Source organism: Eleginops maclovinus, chromosome 12 (genome assembly GCF_036324505.1).
Source record: "Eleginops maclovinus isolate JMC-PN-2008 ecotype Puerto Natales chromosome 12, JC_Emac_rtc_rv5, whole genome shotgun sequence".
In the NCBI taxonomy this organism is placed as follows: domain Eukaryota; kingdom Metazoa; phylum Chordata; class Actinopteri; order Perciformes; family Eleginopidae; genus Eleginops; species Eleginops maclovinus.
In genome coordinates this window covers 17677121-17695651 of record NC_086360.1, presented here as the reverse complement: position 1 = coordinate 17695651, position 18531 = coordinate 17677121, and the positions used below count along the sequence as shown (strand labels likewise).

The 18531-nt window shown below is 42.9% G+C and overlaps 3 protein-coding genes across 3 annotated transcripts in view; 2 read left to right on the top strand and 1 right to left on the bottom strand.

Moving 5' to 3' along the window:
• The first annotated feature begins 1024 nt into the window (after positions 1-1024).
• Positions 1025-3640, top strand: tmem127 (transmembrane protein 127). Its single transcript, XM_063896648.1, has 3 exons — positions 1025-1816; positions 1907-2071; positions 2174-3640. The coding sequence occupies exons 1-3, from the start codon at positions 1573-1575 to the stop codon at positions 2482-2484; spliced, it is 720 nt and encodes a 239-aa protein (XP_063752718.1). The 5' UTR covers positions 1025-1572; the 3' UTR covers positions 2485-3640.
• Positions 3641-4209: 569 nt separating this feature from the next.
• On the top strand, positions 4210-7477 carry gatd3l (glutamine amidotransferase class 1 domain containing 3, like). Its single transcript, XM_063897858.1, has 7 exons — positions 4210-4449; positions 4538-4590; positions 4665-4778; positions 4901-5032; positions 5148-5240; positions 6288-6453; positions 7077-7477. Exons 1-7 carry the CDS (start codon positions 4333-4335, stop codon positions 7209-7211), a joined length of 810 nt encoding a protein of 269 aa, XP_063753928.1. The 5' UTR covers positions 4210-4332; the 3' UTR covers positions 7212-7477.
• Positions 7478-8213: 736 nt separating this feature from the next.
• The window catches only part of igsf9b (immunoglobulin superfamily, member 9b), a 28252-nt gene continuing 17934 nt past the window's right edge, over positions 8214-18531 (bottom strand). Inside the window, exons 7-22 of the mRNA XM_063896281.1 lie at positions 17955-18096; positions 17458-17603; positions 17194-17336; positions 16964-17104; positions 16761-16877; positions 16516-16666; positions 16092-16203; positions 15828-16003; positions 15503-15741; positions 15301-15385; positions 15022-15192; positions 14830-14866; positions 11114-14437; positions 10321-10490; positions 9969-10177; positions 8214-9763 (exon numbers count right to left, since the gene is read on the bottom strand). Coding sequence (XP_063752351.1) covers positions 9981-10177; positions 10321-10490; positions 11114-14437; positions 14830-14866; positions 15022-15192; positions 15301-15385; positions 15503-15741; positions 15828-16003; positions 16092-16203; positions 16516-16666; positions 16761-16877; positions 16964-17104; positions 17194-17336; positions 17458-17603; positions 17955-18096 — 5351 coding nt within the window. The 3' untranslated portion in view covers positions 8214-9763; positions 9969-9980. The remainder of the gene's footprint in view (positions 9764-9968; positions 10178-10320; positions 10491-11113; positions 14438-14829; positions 14867-15021; positions 15193-15300; positions 15386-15502; positions 15742-15827; positions 16004-16091; positions 16204-16515; positions 16667-16760; positions 16878-16963; positions 17105-17193; positions 17337-17457; positions 17604-17954; positions 18097-18531) is intronic.

The window sequence follows — 18531 nt, the reverse complement described above, 5'->3', positions numbered from 1 at the left end:
AAAAGTACTCAGTATGCAGATTGTCTGATTCCAGAATAATATATATTAAATGTTTTGATTATAATGATTGATGCACTTGTGTGTTTGTCAAAGTTGGTTTGGAAGCACCTAGTTTTCTTCAATTGTTTTTTAACTTCCTGTTTTTACTGACTGGCGTAGATATTTGACTTACTTTACACGTTTTCTTAAATTATTAAAATGTTATTAAATAATACACGTTACACTCAATACAAACAACACCAATTGTTTATTTGTATGAAATGTACGATTGGATGATACTGTAACAGCCCACTGTATGTGTATGAACATTACTGAATCATGTAAAGTAGAACAGGTTTAAAACATAATCATGAATTCAGTATTTTCCTTTTAGACACGACTAATGTTTTGCATCATCATTTATGATCAAAAATGATTTATTACTACATTTTTAACTCCAAAAACGCGTTTCCATGACTTGTTTTTTCGTATCCTCAAATGAGCAGTTTCAAGTATTTGAATGCTGAAAAAGAGCTGCAGAGCATCTAGACCAAGTCTCTCTCCAAGCAGAGCCACCAAGTCTGTGGATATAGAATTGCATAAATGCCTGATCGAAAGTTGTCCATGTTCGAGAGAGATTCACAAATCCTTTTTGTTTATTTGTAAATGAATTATAGTACTCACAAGTTTTGTTTTTATTTGTGAAAATATTTTTTGCGTATTTGCAGATCTGTTTTACATCTGCAAAAACATTATTGTGAGTTTGCAAATCTTTTGAATGCATTTGTGGAAGGTGTTTTACATTTACAAATCACACATTTACACTCAAATTATTTTTCTGTTTGCACAAATAATAATGAGACAAATATTCCTCCATATGCGCTATTGATCTTCTACAACATCAATGTCCTGCTCTCTGTGCACGTTTATAGACACCCAAGTTTGCATCAATATAAGAGCACAAATTATGAAAACGTAAATAAGTGTGTGATCTGTGACGCCTGTAGGTGGAAGCATTGATCCCCTTTCGCGTTTAGACTGCAGCCCAATGAAGCCACGAAGAAGAATGTGTTCAACCAGGAAGTTCACATTTTACAGGAAGCCAGCGTAAGCTTCCTTTTGTTTTGTTTTGTCTTTGTTTTCTGTGTCAAACTGATCGTCATTTTCTTCAGAGCAGTCTGCTATATTCATTAATAAGTTGTCATTCACCTGATTTGTTTCTATTAAGTTTATTTTCTAACGGGTTGTCGACATTTGGCATTAGCGCTGAAATAGCTTCACAAGCTAACAACAGAGCTAACAGGCCTGAAGGCCATCTGTCCATTGTCTGCCCGTCAATCAAATACATCTACTCTTTATACCAAGCAGGTAGTCTTAAGGACAAACGTCATTTGGAAACATTAAATAGAACAGTGGGGAAATCGCCCGGGCCGTTGTCATCCGTTCGTAGCCCAGGTAACGTTAGCTGTACCGACTAGCAGTTGTTATTTTGGCCAGTAGTTCGGCTAACCTTACCAACGGGTCTTGTAGTGCAGTCGCATTTTCTCTCAATAAAAGGAAACCAGACACTACAGTAGTTGATAAGGAGATCGGATGAGCATGTATGCACCGCCGGGTTCTGCTGTTCCTGGAGTCCGAAGGAGAAGAGGGGGCACCTCCCTGCCTAAACAGCCGGAGCGGAGCCTGGTGTCGGCTCTTCCCGGAGCTCTGTCCATCACAGCGCTGTGTACGGCTCTGGCGGAACCGGCCTGGCTCCGGGTCCATGGAGGCACCTGTCAGAGACAAGAGCTGGGGGTGGCAGATGTCCTGGGGTACATTGACCCCAAGCTGTTGGACGGTGAGAACCAGCACAAGTGCATTACACCTATGGCAGAGACTCATCTGCATACATATTTTAAGTGCTTTGTGATGTCTCTGTGTTTTCCAGATTACTGTGTGAACCCACAGACCATCCTGCTGATGAGGGTGATCGCTGCCTTCTGTTTCCTGGGCATCTTGTGCAGCCTGACTGCTTTCCTCTTGGACGTGTTTGGACCCAAGCACCCCGCCCTGAAGATCACACGCAGATATGCATTTGCACATATTCTCACAGGTATTCATCTGTCGTACTAAAACTTATGTCATTTTTTCTTTTAGAAAAGGCACACCAATTGTCATTGCTGGTTACTTATCTATTTTCTTTGTCTCTCACCAGTGTTGCAGTGTGCCACCGTCATAGGCTTCTGCTACTGGGCTTCGGAGCTCATCTTGTCACTACAACAGCAACACAAAAAGTACCACGGCTCACTCATATACGTCACCTTTGCTATCAGCTTCTACCTGGTGGCAGGGGCGGGAGGAGCCTCTATCCTCGCTACAGCTGCCAACCTACTGCGCCACTACCCCACCGAGGAAGAGGAGCAGGCTTTAGAGCTGCTCTCGGAGATGGAGGATAGCAGTGAAACTTTCCCTGCTGATTATGACATTGCCAATCAGTTTCAGCCACCGCCTGCCTACACGCCCTAATGCCGCCAGACTGGCCTTGTTAACACTTGCTTCTCTCTCAGCACGGCTATTGGCTTGATGAGCAAACCCCACTCTTTATCAAAAGGATATCTTCGCAAATACTCTCCATAATGAACACAGTGTGCACAATTAATGCACACACTCTTGACTGACAGCTTGGGTGCATGAAAGCTTTCTGTAGTGGCGGCAGACGTTTAGATGATGATGATGATGATTACAATGTCTCACCACTGAAGTTGTAAGTGATTTGCATGTACATGGCTTTTAGGATTTGGTTCTTACATGTAAAGGAAACTAGAAGTGCAAGGATGGCTCAACATGGCTCATTTTCAGTAATTGATGAAACAGCCCCAGCCTGATCAGTGCCAATTATTGAGGGAGGGCTGTCGGCAGATTAGGTGGCGCTTGATTGGATCAAGCTTTGTTACGCATCATTTTGATTTAATTTTCAATTCGCTTACTGTTTATATGATTTAAATTTTTCTGGTACATTAAAAATGCGGAAATACACTGAGATTGTTTTTGACGTTTCTTTCATATAAAGTATCATATGGATCTTATTTATTATTTAGTTTTCTTTGCTGTCTGTTTTCATTCTTCTGCTTTGTAGGCACCTGATGTCACTGGTTTAGTCTTATTGAGTCACAGCTTTACTTGAAATAACACAAGATAATTGTCTGGAAATGTGAGGCCTGTCTTTCTGGTGTTTTTAAAAAGGATGATGGCATGTCTTGTGTGTTGAAAGAGAGCCGCCACTGAGAAATGGAGAAACATGTCTGTATGTTTCAGAACAAAAGACATTTAGTAACCTCATCTCGTATGTTGGTTGCGTCTTGTTTCTCGTATTTGATTTGAAAAATAAATATTTTTTGTTCTCCGTGATTACCATACGTGACCGTTTCAGTATGTGTTTCTTTGATGCAAGAGTTATCTCAAATTTTAAACCCCACAGGCCCAGTCATTATGAGAACACTTCACATAGGGTGCTGGCCGAGGCTTAAAACGTGATTATTGTGGTGACTAGTTGGTTGTATATTGTACTGTTTACTCCATTTCTGCATTTCGTTCTTCAAATTCTCATACACTTTTCATCACCAGTATGTAAATATTGATTGTTTCTACATAAAAAGTGGTCATAATAAAATATAATGCCATATTTTGCCTCATGCTTGCCATCCTTACACTGAACCCTGTCGTTCACTGATTACAACTCAACCAAATGCAGACTATAGTAAGTATTAATAGTTTTAATTCAACTTTGACATTTCCGTCTGACCTGGGTATTTCCAGGTTTCCTGTCTAGACGCAAAATGGCATTAAAGACTAAGAGCCTTACAACCTAATAGACTTTAAAGGGTACACACCTTGAACGATATAGATGCATTGCATCCACTGCTAACTTTTTATAATAACAAAAGACAAGCATTTCTAAAAATCCCACATGCAAGCAGTTTGTTTAATATTATTAGCCAACTGCCCAATACTTGAAACTACATTGAAAACATGTTGCATTATTTCTGCAAGTTTCTCCATCTAAATGCCATGATATATTGGTCAACATATTTCATGGCTTAAAGCACTTCATGTTTAAAATGACTAAAGCTGAAGGGTCACTTGCCAAATCTCCTAATTTAATTGGAGGAATAAACAAGGTGTTCAGCAGCGGAATAACCTGCTCAAGGCAAAGTAGCTTCTGAGAAAGTACAGCTTACGTTGTAACGTCACTTGCTGATGGTATATATACAGGCACGGCAAGATCAATATTACTACCATTGAAGTCTCTACAGGCTCTGTGGCAAACTTTTAAGTTGAGTTTATCTCCTGAAACAGTGAGACAAAGGCTAAATCATGCTGGCATCCAGGACTCTGCTGTCAAAACAAGCACTGGTTGTTCTCACTCGCCAGCCGGCCTGCTTTGTTCACCATGGTGATCATGGCAATTGGGGAAATACCAATATTGCAGTGGTGAGTGAAACACATAGATTAGTGACAAAAAGTATACAAATGATAAATGTGGGCTTGTTTGTGATGTGTGCATGACAATGAAACGCAGGTTTTCTCGGGATGTGGCTGGTGGGATGGGACTGATGTCCATGAGGGAGTATAGTAAGTAGGATTTCAAATCATTGCATGAACATACATCGTAATGTAGAGATGGTAATTTACAACTCTGTCTTCAGCACCATGTACCACCTGAGCCGTAACGGTGCTCGCTTCCAGGTGTTTGCTCCAAATCAGCAGCAGATGCACGTGATGGACCACATGAAGAAGCAGCCGGGGTCTGGAGAGAACCGGTAGGCCTGATAGGGGACGCTGATGCACTTTCACATTGGGTGGTTTAATGCTGTATGTTTATAAACCTGGCTTGATTAAATCCATTAGGTAGTATTTATGATTATTTCTGGCCCTCACATAGGAACATGATGATGGAGTCCGCTCGCTTCAGTCATGGTCAGGGAATGATGCAAATGCAAGATCTGTCCAAGCTGGACGTTAACAGCTTTGATGCTGTCATCTTTCCCGGAGGCCACGGCATCATCAAGAATCTGTGAGGATTAATCAAGTTTGAAGTATTCCTATAGCAACTGTATAGTGTAAAATAGAGAGGGAGATAATGTACAAATCTGGAAGGAGCACTTGTATTATTATTGTCAACTCTTTAGATCCACTTTTGTGAAGGATGGGAAAGACTGCAAGCTGCAAAATGATGTGGAAAGGGTGCTTAAAGACTTCCACCGCTCTCGCAAGCCTATTGGGTAAGTATCTGTTGGTTGAATCTATCATTACTAAACAAGCAATTATTTGTTATTATTTGCTCTGCAAGCAATAGGGCATAGGAGTGTAACTGATTCCTAGCGCACTTTAAATCAGATTATAGTAGATTACATTTAGACCTACACTGGATGCATAAACTAGATAAACACACAAACAATCCCTGTGACGGATTTGGGACATTGGAGTAACTGTAGAAAGGACAAAGATCAGACAACACATACTGCAGTGTGTCTAGATGTAGGTAAATAAATAGAAATAAAGGGTTTCTTGTAATTGACACATTTTTCTTAAAGTTGTGCATTTATTAAGTTTGTATCAAATGTTTCTTATGACTGTCAGTAGTTATTATTTTCATTACTACACCTGCTACAGTGATCGGAATTGTATTACTTTCATAGACTTAAGTGTTCATGGAAACACGTTTTATTTTTACCACGCACTACCATTAAATAAATTACACCAATGATAAGATTTTTTTTAATTTTGAAAGCTTATTTTACTTAATGGTATGTATGAAAATATTATATACATAATTATCTGCTTAACATTAAATACATAAAGTAAAGCTAGGGAATAAATCAAGTGGCTGTCACTGACAGTAGGAAGAAGATCTCACATTGCGCAACATGAAGGAAGTCAGTCAAGGCAAATCCTGAGCGTTTAATCGAACAGGACATAATAAATGAAGTATTTGACTTGTGACTTATCCTTTGGCAACTACTGGTGCATGTGACGTACCGAATCATAGGCAGGTTACAAAGGGTGCAGACAAGTGCCAGGGTCAGTTCAGGGACACCTGGTGGCCAGATGCAGAACAGCAGGTCTGAGGAAATGTAGGATTTAAGTATTTATAAGTTGAGTGGGTGGCAGAGGTGAAGGGTGAGCAGCTAATGAATGTGTAATTCTTTCCAATTGCAGTTAATCCATACAAAAATAATTTATTGGCCCTACCACTTCGCTTGACACAACCTTATCAGTCTTTTCTCATTATCTTTATAAGTAAAAGCTTCTGTCTGCTGGTGTTTCAGACTGGCCAGCATGGCTCCTGTTCTGGCCTGCCGGGTGCTGCCCAGCATCGAGGTGACCATGGGCTACGAGCGGGATGAAAACACCCGCTGGGGGAACTGGCCCAACACCAACATGGTGCAGGCTGTGAAGAGCATGGGCGCTCGCCATAACGTCCGAGAGCCATATATATCCTTTCAGAAAGCTCTGAGAAAGAACTAAGAAAGGTCTTAACTTTTCTCAGTTTTTGGATTCTTTTGTTACATTCGAAACAAGCAATATGAACAACTTGTCTTCACAGTTACAGAAATAACATGTTGATGTACAAATAGTCAATTTTTGAGTGAAGTATTCCTTTAACTAAATCTACAACGAATGATGTAAGCCTAATGTGATGAAGTAAGTTTTAGGTTATATTTGACAAACATTCACTCCGTCTTGATACTCAGTATCACAGTCTGAATGCACTCAAAGGACAGTGGGCTCACATCCAAGCCCTTGCTATCTAAAAGGGTTTCATTTAGGGGACCGTCAATAAATTAAAGTTTAAATGATACAAAAACAACATTATTTTCAATACCTCTAACATACATAAAAAGAGGTGTTTACTGCACTTACGGTATAGTAATACAATGCTGCATTCATTTGTCGTCCCTGGGTCACATGATATGGAAGCTTCGGAAGAAAATCCAGACTTGAATGTATTTCCATTATACAACCTCAAATGAACTTCCCAGCTGTGATTTATGTTAATGTTTTCCTTGTTTATGTTCTAAAACGACCCCTGCTTTGACCTTAACCCTTTCTTTTACGAAGCCTTCGTGGATGAGAAGAACAAGGTGGTCAGCACCCCTTCCTTCATGTGGGAAACAGAGTATCACTACCACTACATATTTGATGGCATTGGAAACATGGTCAAACATGTCATGCGTATGTCAACCAAGTGATGTGACGGAAGAGGAATAGAGGAAGTTGGTGTTGACATATGATGTTTACCTCTGTAATGAATTCTTACCTGATAATATAAATGCTTAAGTTAAAAAGCAAATGGCTTGTCGTGTAAATTGATTGTATTGGTTAATTTACAGAGAAGATACACACATCTGAGGGCTCATGGGTTACCATATACTTAATTTAATTCATATTTATAACTGGAGACATATCTTTTAATCATGATAGGCATTTTCTCACACATGCATGTAACCCAAACACAACTGAAAGCCCTTCACTGTGTTTTATCAAAGCTATCACTGACCCTGTAAACTATAGGGTAGCAGCAATAAAATTACAATTGCTTCTGATCTTTTGTCAGTTTTGCAGCAGCGCTATAGCTTTAGGACCACGTAAAAAACAAAAGACATTTCACTACAGTTAATATAATATTTCTAAAAGCATAATCATCGGTGTCATTTAGGCTGAATTAATAAGAATATACGGTATACCTTGTATGTACTGTGGACAGAAACCCGTTTTACTCAACGCATAATTATGCAAATCACATTTTAGGCTGTGCTTACAGCTGTTTTTAAGTGGGGAAAAACTAAATAATTTAGCATTAGTAAGTAGTAAATATTTAATAACCTTTACGATGTTAGGTCTCCCCCACTAAATACTTTAAAAAATCTGAAGTATTATGGACATTTACTCAGTACTTGGAACATGTTGAAATACAGGAGGATGTTTAAGGATGGGATGAGATAGAGGCTCTATGGCTGGCACTGTGTTACTGAAATATCTGTGAGTGGGAGTGTGTGGGAGAACTTTGGGATTTTAGCCTTTGCAGACCATTTACATGCACAAAAACCAACACACTACAGGAAAGGGGGAATCCCAAAAAGCAGAATAGGGCCCCTTTAACTAGCTAACTTCATAATTAATAGAGCAACTGTGTTCACTGTCGCTTGATTTTCCTCATAACTCTGTAAATATCAACACATCTCTTCAGTTCGGTGAATTCAGAATAGAACAATTTATTCATTACAAACATATAAAAATGACAAAAACAACCAGGTGGCAAGATATAAAATTTTCCAGTTTGTACAAAAACTTCCAAAACCATCATCAGAAATGCATACTCACTCCATGTGAAGACTTTCATCTGGGTTATTTATGTAAATATAGTACAAATCTTGAATCTTAGCTACAAAGATATTGTTTAAATCTCTGTTTATCAGGTGACGCAATAAAAAAACAGCTTTGATCATCAAACTAAAAAATAAGTCATGGGCACAAAATTCATTACAGACTTCACAGCACTTCAAATACAGAATCAGAAGTCGATGAAATTTTCACAGTGTTGCCTTCACATCAATGAAGTGTAAACATTGTTGCATATCATAACTCACCTCCATAAATAACAAGAAATGCTCATCAAGCGAGCAAAACGTGTAAAAAACGGAACAACTTTTCAATAATTTTAGGTTTTTAACTCAAACCTGTGGTGGTCAATCAACTGGTGCGTGCTTGTGACATTAACAAAAATAAGGCAAGAATAATTATCCCTGTGTTCAAGTTCAACTGTGTCATTTAAACACAGAGGGAAGGTTACTCTGATTCAGGTGGAGTAAAGTAGCATTTTCTCATCCGATGAAATGATGAAGAGGAATATACAATACAGCAGGGTTCATTCACATTGAGGTACATATAAACATTTGTACATTTTTAACAAATACTGGGAGCTATATGAAGTGATTTCATTTCTAGAGTCCCAACAGTGGAACGTTGTTGTGAACTATATGTATAAAACAGGCGATGCTTCAGGGAACTAACAGGAAAGAATGAACAAATTCTTCTTTTAAATAGAGAAAATTCATGTTTTGGGTAACAGGAAGTTTATCATGAACTGATTGGAGATTTTTTTACCAATGTACAAAAGTAGGGGTTGCTTAATCATGTGATCTTTATGTACTATTAGTACTTTTGTTTTATTCGGAGGGAGATTGTGTGGATAATGTTTAGAGCACTGTTTCATTGGTATCATTACAGACAGACGTTTCAACAAACAGATGCTTTCTAAGTCAGACCTCCATAATTGTCATTAGCTTCCCTTTATTAATAAAGGGAAGTCTTCGATGCGATATAGAAATAAAATTGAAATACAACTTGCATTATGAAGCTGCTTTTATAAAGCATGTTCTCTGTAACTGTAAACCTGCCTTAGTCAAGGGTGAGCATTTCATTTCTCAAAGGGCCCTGTGTGCCTGATTGTCAAGGTTTGAAAAAATAAAAACAATCACAAAATGCACAAGCTTCTTAGAAAAATAAATAATCCCTTCTCAGCTTCAAAAGCAAAATGGAACAATTATAAGAAAAAGATCATCTGTTTACAACCGAGGAGTTGAAGTTTGATGGCATATAGTATATGGAGCTGTCTCTTAAATCGCTTTACTTTAGGCGACTGTAACAGAGGATAGCAACTTTAAACAATGAGTTATTTCCAGTGAGGCAGTGATGTCTTCTGTTCATTAAATCAGCTTTTTGGTAACTGTCGGAGATAAACCTGTAAAAGAAAGATGGTACAGCATTAGAGAAACAGCCTCAAAAGGACAAGGTTAAAAATATAAATAAAGCAGTATGGAATTTGGCATGCACAAATTCACAGCACATGGATGACACAGTAGCAGGCAAGAAAAGGAAGCAGGCAGGCGAGCAGTGAAAGGTGGAAAAGAGAGAGAAGAGGCGAGAGGGAATGAGGAATAACGGACCGAGTGAATCTGTTAGAGCAGCGCTGAGCCGGAGTCAGAGTCTGAATCGGGACCGGGGGTGAGGAAGGGCTTGCGGGAACACATGGACTCCTGAGCCTGCCTGTACTTTTGGTACTCCTGCCGCAGAGCGTTGAAGCGCGCCTCGCTTAGGGAGCGGCTTAGCTGGTGAGGTGGTTTGGAAACTGGCGGGCTGACTGAGGGACACGGGCCTGGGGGAGGGGGAGCATTGGGGAGAGGAACGCATGGATGGGCACAAGGTGAACACATGCAGCACCATCACATCAAGCATTGCACTCACAATGACACATGCAACATCAAATACATGAACGAGGACGAGGAGGGAAATGTTTACCTTTCTGTCGCTCGTCCCGGAGGCCATCGGCTTGATCATATCTGAGCTCCGACCTGCCCCCCCATGAACCCACATGTGACTGATCAAACCTCATGGCCTCCAGGACCTCCGAGTCCACACACGTGTCAGCAGAGTCCCACTCATAACTCTCATCCACTGACGTGTTCCTTCTGACGGGACACAGGACAAGGTCAGGAAACAGAAACACAGATGGGAAAAAAAGGCAACACTCTCTACAACGCCTCATGTCTATAATGCAAGTATTTAAAAATGACTCAAAATTCCTTTTTGAAATTGATATTTTCTCTGCAAGGATCATAATGTCATATTAATCCAATAATTGGTATGATTTATAACTGAAATTGACTATAAACGTTATAAACACTGTTCAAATGGATTATACAGTGATCATTCTGTTCTCTGGTCATTGGTCGCTTTAAGTAAAGTACAAATAATACATTACAAGCTGGTTGTAGGTCCCTTTGAAGTGTTATTTAAGCAAGAACAGCACAGAAGTGACCAGCAACTAGTAAATATTATAATACTTGAGCTTAAAAAACATTATAAAATGTCTAATAAGCTAATAGTGCGTATAAAGGTTTATGAATATTTATGGTTACTTATAGCTGTAATTCTAAGCTGCATTTAGCAAATTATAAGACATTATATATTCACTTAAAACATGAGAGTCATAAAAAGTGTTACTGAAACAAAATGAAAGTTATTTTGGCAACATAAATAAATCCCCGTGCCCAGAGGACACTCCAGTGACTTTTTCCAGGTGATGTTTCACCTTTTGGCTCTCCTCTCAGGAAGCTCCGTCTCCGCTTGGTGCCGCTCGCTCTCCTCCGTGGTTTCGGGGGAGCTGAGCAGCGTGGGGGTGACGGACAGGGACTGACGGAAGAGACCGGCGCTACCTCTCCCGCTGCTCTGACTGGCATAACTGGTCCTCCCCCCCTCCCGTATCTCTGTCTCCCCTCCCCTCCTCATCACCCTGTCCGGCTGTCTGTAACTCTCTGCCTCTCTGGGGGGGAAGGGGGCGTAGTAAGGTGAGGGCCAGCTGATGCCCCGGGGCAGGTAGGACCTCGGAGGGCCCCTGCTGGGCTCCATGTGTCTCATGTTCTCTGCTCTGGACCCTTGCCAGTGTTGGTACTGGGGGACAGGGATGGGAGAGGGCATGGCGACATATTTATACTGGGAGGACCTCATCGGTTCTTGATAAGAGGGAGACCACCTAGAGGATTCTGGGAAAACAGTGGCTTGCCGTCTGGGATCTATGGGCTCCAGCATCGGGGACATTGAGATCTGTCTTGGGGGGTACATGGAGGCAGTGAGGTAGGAAGGACTAGCTAAAGATCTCTGATGGGGGTGAGGCCTCTCTATGCTGTCCATGCCGGGGCGTCTGAGCGGGATATACTCCCTCCATGACGGGCCTGGCCTGGGGAAGGAAGGCGGACTGCGACCCAAACTATAAGATTTCAACCTGACGTCTGGGTTCGGGTACTCGTCCCAGTAACATTTCTCAGAAATATACGCCCTCGGGCTCTCGAAGTGCTCCCACCTCTGTGAGCCCAAACTGATGGATTTCTTCAGGAAGGGACGAGGGGGGCCCATACTTGAGAGCGTCCTGCAGGGCCCAATGCTTAAGGACTTCTTTAGGAATGGCACAGGGGCTTGACTGATCCGTGATGCTATGTTATTAGTCCTGCTGCTCTGAGTAGCTTGTCTTTGGGGGGGCTCTAATAAAGCCTCACTACTGTCTACAAAGGTCCGTGAGTGTTTGGACACGATGTCGGCCATTCCTCTAGCTGCACTGAACAAGGACTGAGCAGATCTGGATCCCAGTCTGGATTCAGGTCTGTCGGTGCTTTTGTTCCCCACTCGAATTTGTGTTTTCTCATTATAGAGCTGCTTGCTAGTTTTTTCTGGACCAGGCGACGATGGTCTCAGATCGTCTGGAAATCTTACTCTGTGTGAAGACTCTCTAGCCTCCAGATGCGGGAGGGTGCGTTTATGTCTTTGTTTTTTCCCATCATGCAGGCTGGCCTCTGCAGCGCCTGCAGAGAGTTGGTTTGAGGTGGTTTCCTGGTTTTCCTGAATATGAACCTCCCAGTTTCTGGGGACTACATCAGGCTTAGGCCCGGGGGTTTTTTCTGTCTGTAGCTGTGAACGTTGTCCAGTGGTGTCTGAGACGGCAGTGTCCGAGACGGCAGTGTCTTCCGCCGGCTCGTCTACGCTCATTTCAATGAACCCTGGGAGGCTCAGGTATTCAAGAATCGCACTTGTCTGCAGCGGGGACATCTGGGCAGATGGAGCAGCTGGCTTGGCCTTAAAGGACCCTGAAATCCCGGGGACAGAAAATTGTGACAGGTCACTATCAACCTCTTCTACAAGTGTCAATGTGGAAATAGGACTTGGACTATCAGAGAAGAGACATTTGTCACTCCTCCTGGAGCGCGTTCGCACACCCTCTCTTTCTAAACCTGAGCTACGTCGGCCATCGCGGGCCTGAGTGTCTTTGGCCTTTGCTCCTACCTCATGATAGGATAACGTAGAATAACTCGATGGACTGGGATCCCTTGTGGCTGTGTAGTAGTTTTCAGTCCCCTCAGGCTGGTTGTACGGGGCAGAGAGGGAACTTTCAGGCCTCTCATGGTCAACTGAAGGACCTCTGGCAGACGAATCCCAGGGCTGAGTGCATGCATAAGCATAAGAATGTCTGGACCTCGTAGGAATACCTCCATCCTGTGTCCTTTCCCTGAAGCCCTGCTCAGTCATGGACTTCCTGCATCTATCTTGTAGAGGACTCATGGACCTGGCTCTGTCTGGTGTTTCTACACACAGGATAGGGGGACTTTCTGAGGAGACGTCAGGGGACAGCATGGGCAGGGAGGTGTTCTGGGTGACCGGAGAGTGTGATGAATCAACAGTGAGAGAGTCCTCTGTGATCTCCCTACATGTGCGAGCATGCAGGGATCTGGGTGATGTGGTCTCCCCGGGGCTCCGGACAGGAATGAGGCTGGTCTTTGATGTAACCGGGCTGATGTCCCACTGTATACGGGACGTAGGGAGCCGATCCAAAGGACTGCTGGTGTTCCCGAAGTAGCACGCTTTCCGATAGTCAGACACACGGCTAGTCTGACATGAGGGCCTGTGCTTCTCTCTGATAGTGACGTCTTGTGGCTTCCACACAGGCTCTTCCTCTGATTGTGGCGAGTCTCTTTGAGGACTTTTTGACTGCCGCTCGTCCCTCCCACGACTCCTTTGTTCGGCTGTATAGCTCTCCAGCTCACGCTCCATTTCTTCCCTCTCCTTTGCCAGTTGGACACATTTGTTAATGCTATCGCTCGCCAGCTCACTGTCGAGTTGTGAGATCATGGTGCTGTTATCAGTCAGCTGACTGTCCATAGCATGGTAGCCTGGATGATGCGGCCTGTCTCTAACCATAAGCTTTGTTCTCCTCCCCAAACTTGGGAACAGATCCTCAGTGTGGCCTGGCATGCGAGGCCTCCTGAGAGAATCGCTGGGTTTTAACTCGCTGTTGTCTGAGTAGAAGCTGGCTCTCTCCAACAGAGCCTCCGAGCCTTGTTCCTCGTCAGAATAAAAGCAGCCGTGGCGGGAGAAGTTTCTGGCCATGGCCCGTACTCTTCCAGGAGAGGAAGGAGGTCTGCTCAACTCCGGGGCGTCCACAGTGAGAGGAGAATCCTTCCTCTCGTCCCTCTCTGAGCTCAGAATACTTGACTTTGGAGATTCCCTGAATGACGTCCTGTTGCTCCCTGAGCCACTTGCCCCGCCGTTCATTTGCAGGACTTCCTTCTTTGAGTTCTTATTGGAGGGACTTGATTCCTCCTGCAGTGGTTGGATAATGAAGCGTCCATCTGGGCCTCTGGAGATGGACTCGAGAGCCTGAGAGCCCAGGTGACTCTCAAAGAGTGTGTAGTGTGGCGGTGGAGACGAGTTGGACAGGAGCTGTTTCCGCTGGTCGTGGTACTCCCCGCGGCTGCCTTTATCAAAGGACGACCGATCAGAGTGTGAGGAGGAGTTGGGGAAGAAAGGAAGCGGCGGACACAGCTTCAGCTTTAGGACACTGTCCGGGCTGCCAGGAGGTGAGCGCGCTCTGAAACAAGACGGGAAATACATTTATGCTTAGCTTAAAACACCTCACTACTGCTGAATCTGACAATACAAGTGATTAAAAGGTGCATTTTGTAACTTGGGATTGATTCAAAAGATGAGATTGCAATGATGTGTTTGTAAGTATCTTCATTTAATTGTTTCTTTATAGTTAAAAGTCACAAGGCAATATACTAAATGTGTCATATAATAAAGTTAAATGGATGGTAGGAATGCTTTTAGGGTTTTACCAGTCTACCACTGGCTTACATTCTGGTACATTTAATTTACATTCAAGCTTTTCCAAAATAGATACAGGAATAAGTATTGAATACACGAGACGTTTGGTAAGTCAAAATCAAATTGATATACAGCTGTACTGGTGAGTACACTTACTCTTGAGACGGGCTCTTCTGTAGAGCTGATGGGAGATCTAAGAAAAGGTAGAAGAAGGATTAAAGTCAAAAAACAGCACTGAAGAAATATTACAATCATGTTAAAGTTCATTTAACATAAACCTGGAAATCAACAGTAAACAAACTCACCTTTTTTGGGAGAAAAAGGAGAATTCAAAATGAGACATTTTACCTCGTCTTCTCTTTCTGCGCCGGCGCTGTCTCCTTTGGCTCATGTAGCATGCCGTCACCAACGAGAGGATGATGGCCACAAACAGGAAGCACACTCCTCCTAACACACCGGCCAACAGGGGCTCAGGGATGAACTCCAAGAAACTCGGGTGCACGGGGTAAATCTCCATCCCTGAAATCGAACCGGAGTCAATGAATTCTATTGCTCAACACTAATGCTAATTTTGAAAATAACCAGTAATAAAAATATGCAGGAACCTGGACTCAATATGCCACTCACCTGTGGTGGATACATTGACGGACTCACTCGGTTCACTCAGAAGTTTGTTGCTGCGCGACATCAGCCTCAAATCATAACTGGAGTCCTGAGTGACAGACAGATCAGGGGTTTATTAAATATACACAAAGTAATAAACCCACAGCCCATACAGACTGATCTCTGGGGAACACAGATGCTGATAGAGGAGAAATGTACTAATTACCCTGAGCAGTCCTTGTACAAGTACTTCACTCTGATTGGCCCCGATGTTGCTGCTGAGGATGAGCCACTGGCCCAGGTCCCTGCGGGCCTGCAGCACAAAGCTGGTCAGTGGAGCAGATAGACCCTCAGGGGGAAACCACTGGAGGACAACACCTTTGTCCGTCCGGTTGGCTGACAGGAACATTGGAGGATCCAGGATTGGGAGAGTGGTGACGACTGTAGGTGCTTCCGTTGGCACAGCTATACACACACACAAGACACAATATAAATTCAAACTGTAAAACAAAATTTAAGAGAGTGAGGGGAAGATTATGAGTTGCACAAACCTATTGTTCGCACAGAAACGATTTCACTGAAAGGTCCAGAGCCGAGTTTATTCTGAGGTAGGATGCTGAACTGATAGCCAGTGCCAGCAAGAAGCCCGGTCACCAGCAGGTAGTTTTTAGAAGTCGGCACAGGCAAAGAGGCCCATTCATGTTTCCCTCTGGATGACTGCTTGAACCTGGAAGGAAAGCAAAACAAAAATAAAGATATATGCATAAAACAGTCAGAGTAGTTTTATCAAACCGTATGTATTTTGTGTCACTTACCACACAGTGTACTTCTGGGTGTATCCACCATCAAAGCCAGGCACCCAGGACACATTGGCCTGATTCATCTCTGTGACGACATTAACTGAGGACACAACATGAGGACTGGTGCCTGAGGAACAGAGAAACAAGTATCAAAGTACTACTGTCAACAATATGCATGAATACTCCAAAACCTTAATGATAGGTCATTAATCGCAGCCTCTGAAGGATGTGCATTTAGCCTTTTCCCAGTTTTACAGTTACTATCTTTAGGGTTTTTGACTGAATGGGCATTTTAAGACATTCCCTGGATATTTTTCACTATTTCTGTGACATCTTATAGACAAAAGGGGCATTTGATGAAAAATAAATGTTAGTCTAGAGCTAGAATGCACTCAGGTTGGATGTCACATGTAAACATGTATAACTTTGGCCCACTCACCGAGCACCATGATTACGGTGCCTGCACTGACAGTTGCAACACGATTAGTGGCCAAGCACTCCCAGCCCCCATGGTGGTCTTTACTGAGCGGCTGCAGCAGGAGGGAGCCGTTAGCTAGAATGGTGTACTTGGAGCGAGGAGAAGGGCCAATCTGTGAGGAAGGACAGCAAGACACAGGTGAAAATAATGCATGAAAAAACGGGATTGTTCAGCGCCTCGATTGATCAGTGGAAAAGCTTCTGTACCTTGCTCCACGTTACGTTTGGAGTGGGATCTCCAGAGGCTTCACAGGGGATGATCAAGTCTCTGCCCACCTCCTGGAGATACTCAGACCGAGGAGGCACATTTAATGTTGGAGGGTCCTGCAGGAGGGAGAGAGCCTTTTTACTTCTGTGTTAACTACTAGGATACAGTTTCCTATTTATCCGAAGAAGAACAGCCTCCTCACCTGCAGTATGACCTTCGTGGGTTCAGACTTTCCCATGGTGCCATAGCTGTTGTAGGCTGTACATGTATACATGCCGACAGCGTTGTCATTGGCTGTTGTAATAAACACAGAGCCCTCTGAGTTCACTATCCAACCTGGATACTGGACAGGTGAAAGCAAGACATTATTAGGAACGTGTGCAGTGTGAGACCATCTCTGCAGGGTAAACTCTGCTGCTAGCTCTAGCTTACGTTGTCAAGATTCAAATCGTTCCCATCTTTGGTCCAGTTGACATACAGCACAGGGGGATCAGCCTGGACTGGGCAGATAATGCGGCCCTCCATGCCCGAAGGCAAGTACGTTTCCCGGGACATTCGGACCACACGTGCAGGGTCTGAGATGCAGGAAGAGGAATTGATCACATGAAGTAAATCTGCTCTTGCCCAGGGCTTGCAGAGAAAGTGCTTTAGAAAATAAATGGATGTATGAAGCAAACACTCTCATCGCAGACTTACGTTTCACTTTGAGGTGTGCAGAGGCAGAGGGCGGGGTGAGTAACCCATTGGTTGGGATGCAGGTGTAGTTGCCGGTATCCTCTGGGATGAGATTAGGGATAAGAAGTGTTCCATCCACCAAAACCTTCACTCTGGACTTCAGGGACCTAAAGCAAAAAAAATAAAAGTAAGGTGCAGTTCAAATGAAAAAATAAGGTAGAGAAGATGATTTATCAGAGCACGGAAAACATTGCATTTATCTAAAAAGTGTGCTGAAGACCACACGATACAACAGTCTTATAAATAATCTAATTAGAAGTGATCACATTAGACGCATGCTGTGGGAAAAGGCCAGAGGGATCCATTGTGAGTATATAAAGACTTTAAATAATCTCCACGGCATTCCACTGAATAAAATGAGGTGGCTGTAATTGATAATGTCGATGTTTAACATTTGACAGCCGTCAGAACGATTACTATCTTGGGATGTAAATTGTAATTTAAAGACGCGTACTCACTCAATATGGTAAACATTCTGTCCTTGTTTCAGCCACTCATAGCTGAGGTTAGAAGGGTAGGCGTCAGCCTGGCACTGCAGAACTGCATCCTGGGACATGTTGAGGGTGGTGTCCTCCGGGGAGATGATGATGATTGGAGGTCCTTTTGACAAGTAGGAAGAAAACAAAACACACCCTATTGTTAGTATTGTGTTTGTATATAGGTGCAGACAGTCATGGCCTGATTAAAGAGTTCAGTCCTGAGTGCTGCTGCAGGGGAGGGTCTCTAGGGGGCAGTATAGACTCTGGAACCAGGATTTTCCACCTGTTCACTGGGTTTGGGGTAACACATACACAATCTCAAAGCTTTTGATGAGAACAGGAATAAGAAAAGAGATATTGTGTTCTACAAAACCATACATTGTAGATGTTACTTCATAGGGTACCAAAGAGTTCAAAACTACATGTATAACATTGACAGTTGAATGATGTATATTTTCTTTTTTGTGCATGTTTGTTTGTTATCTTTAAAACCTATCTTAAACCTTGTACTGCTGCACAGTTGCAGATTAAGATTAGGCTTTACCAATATTATTAG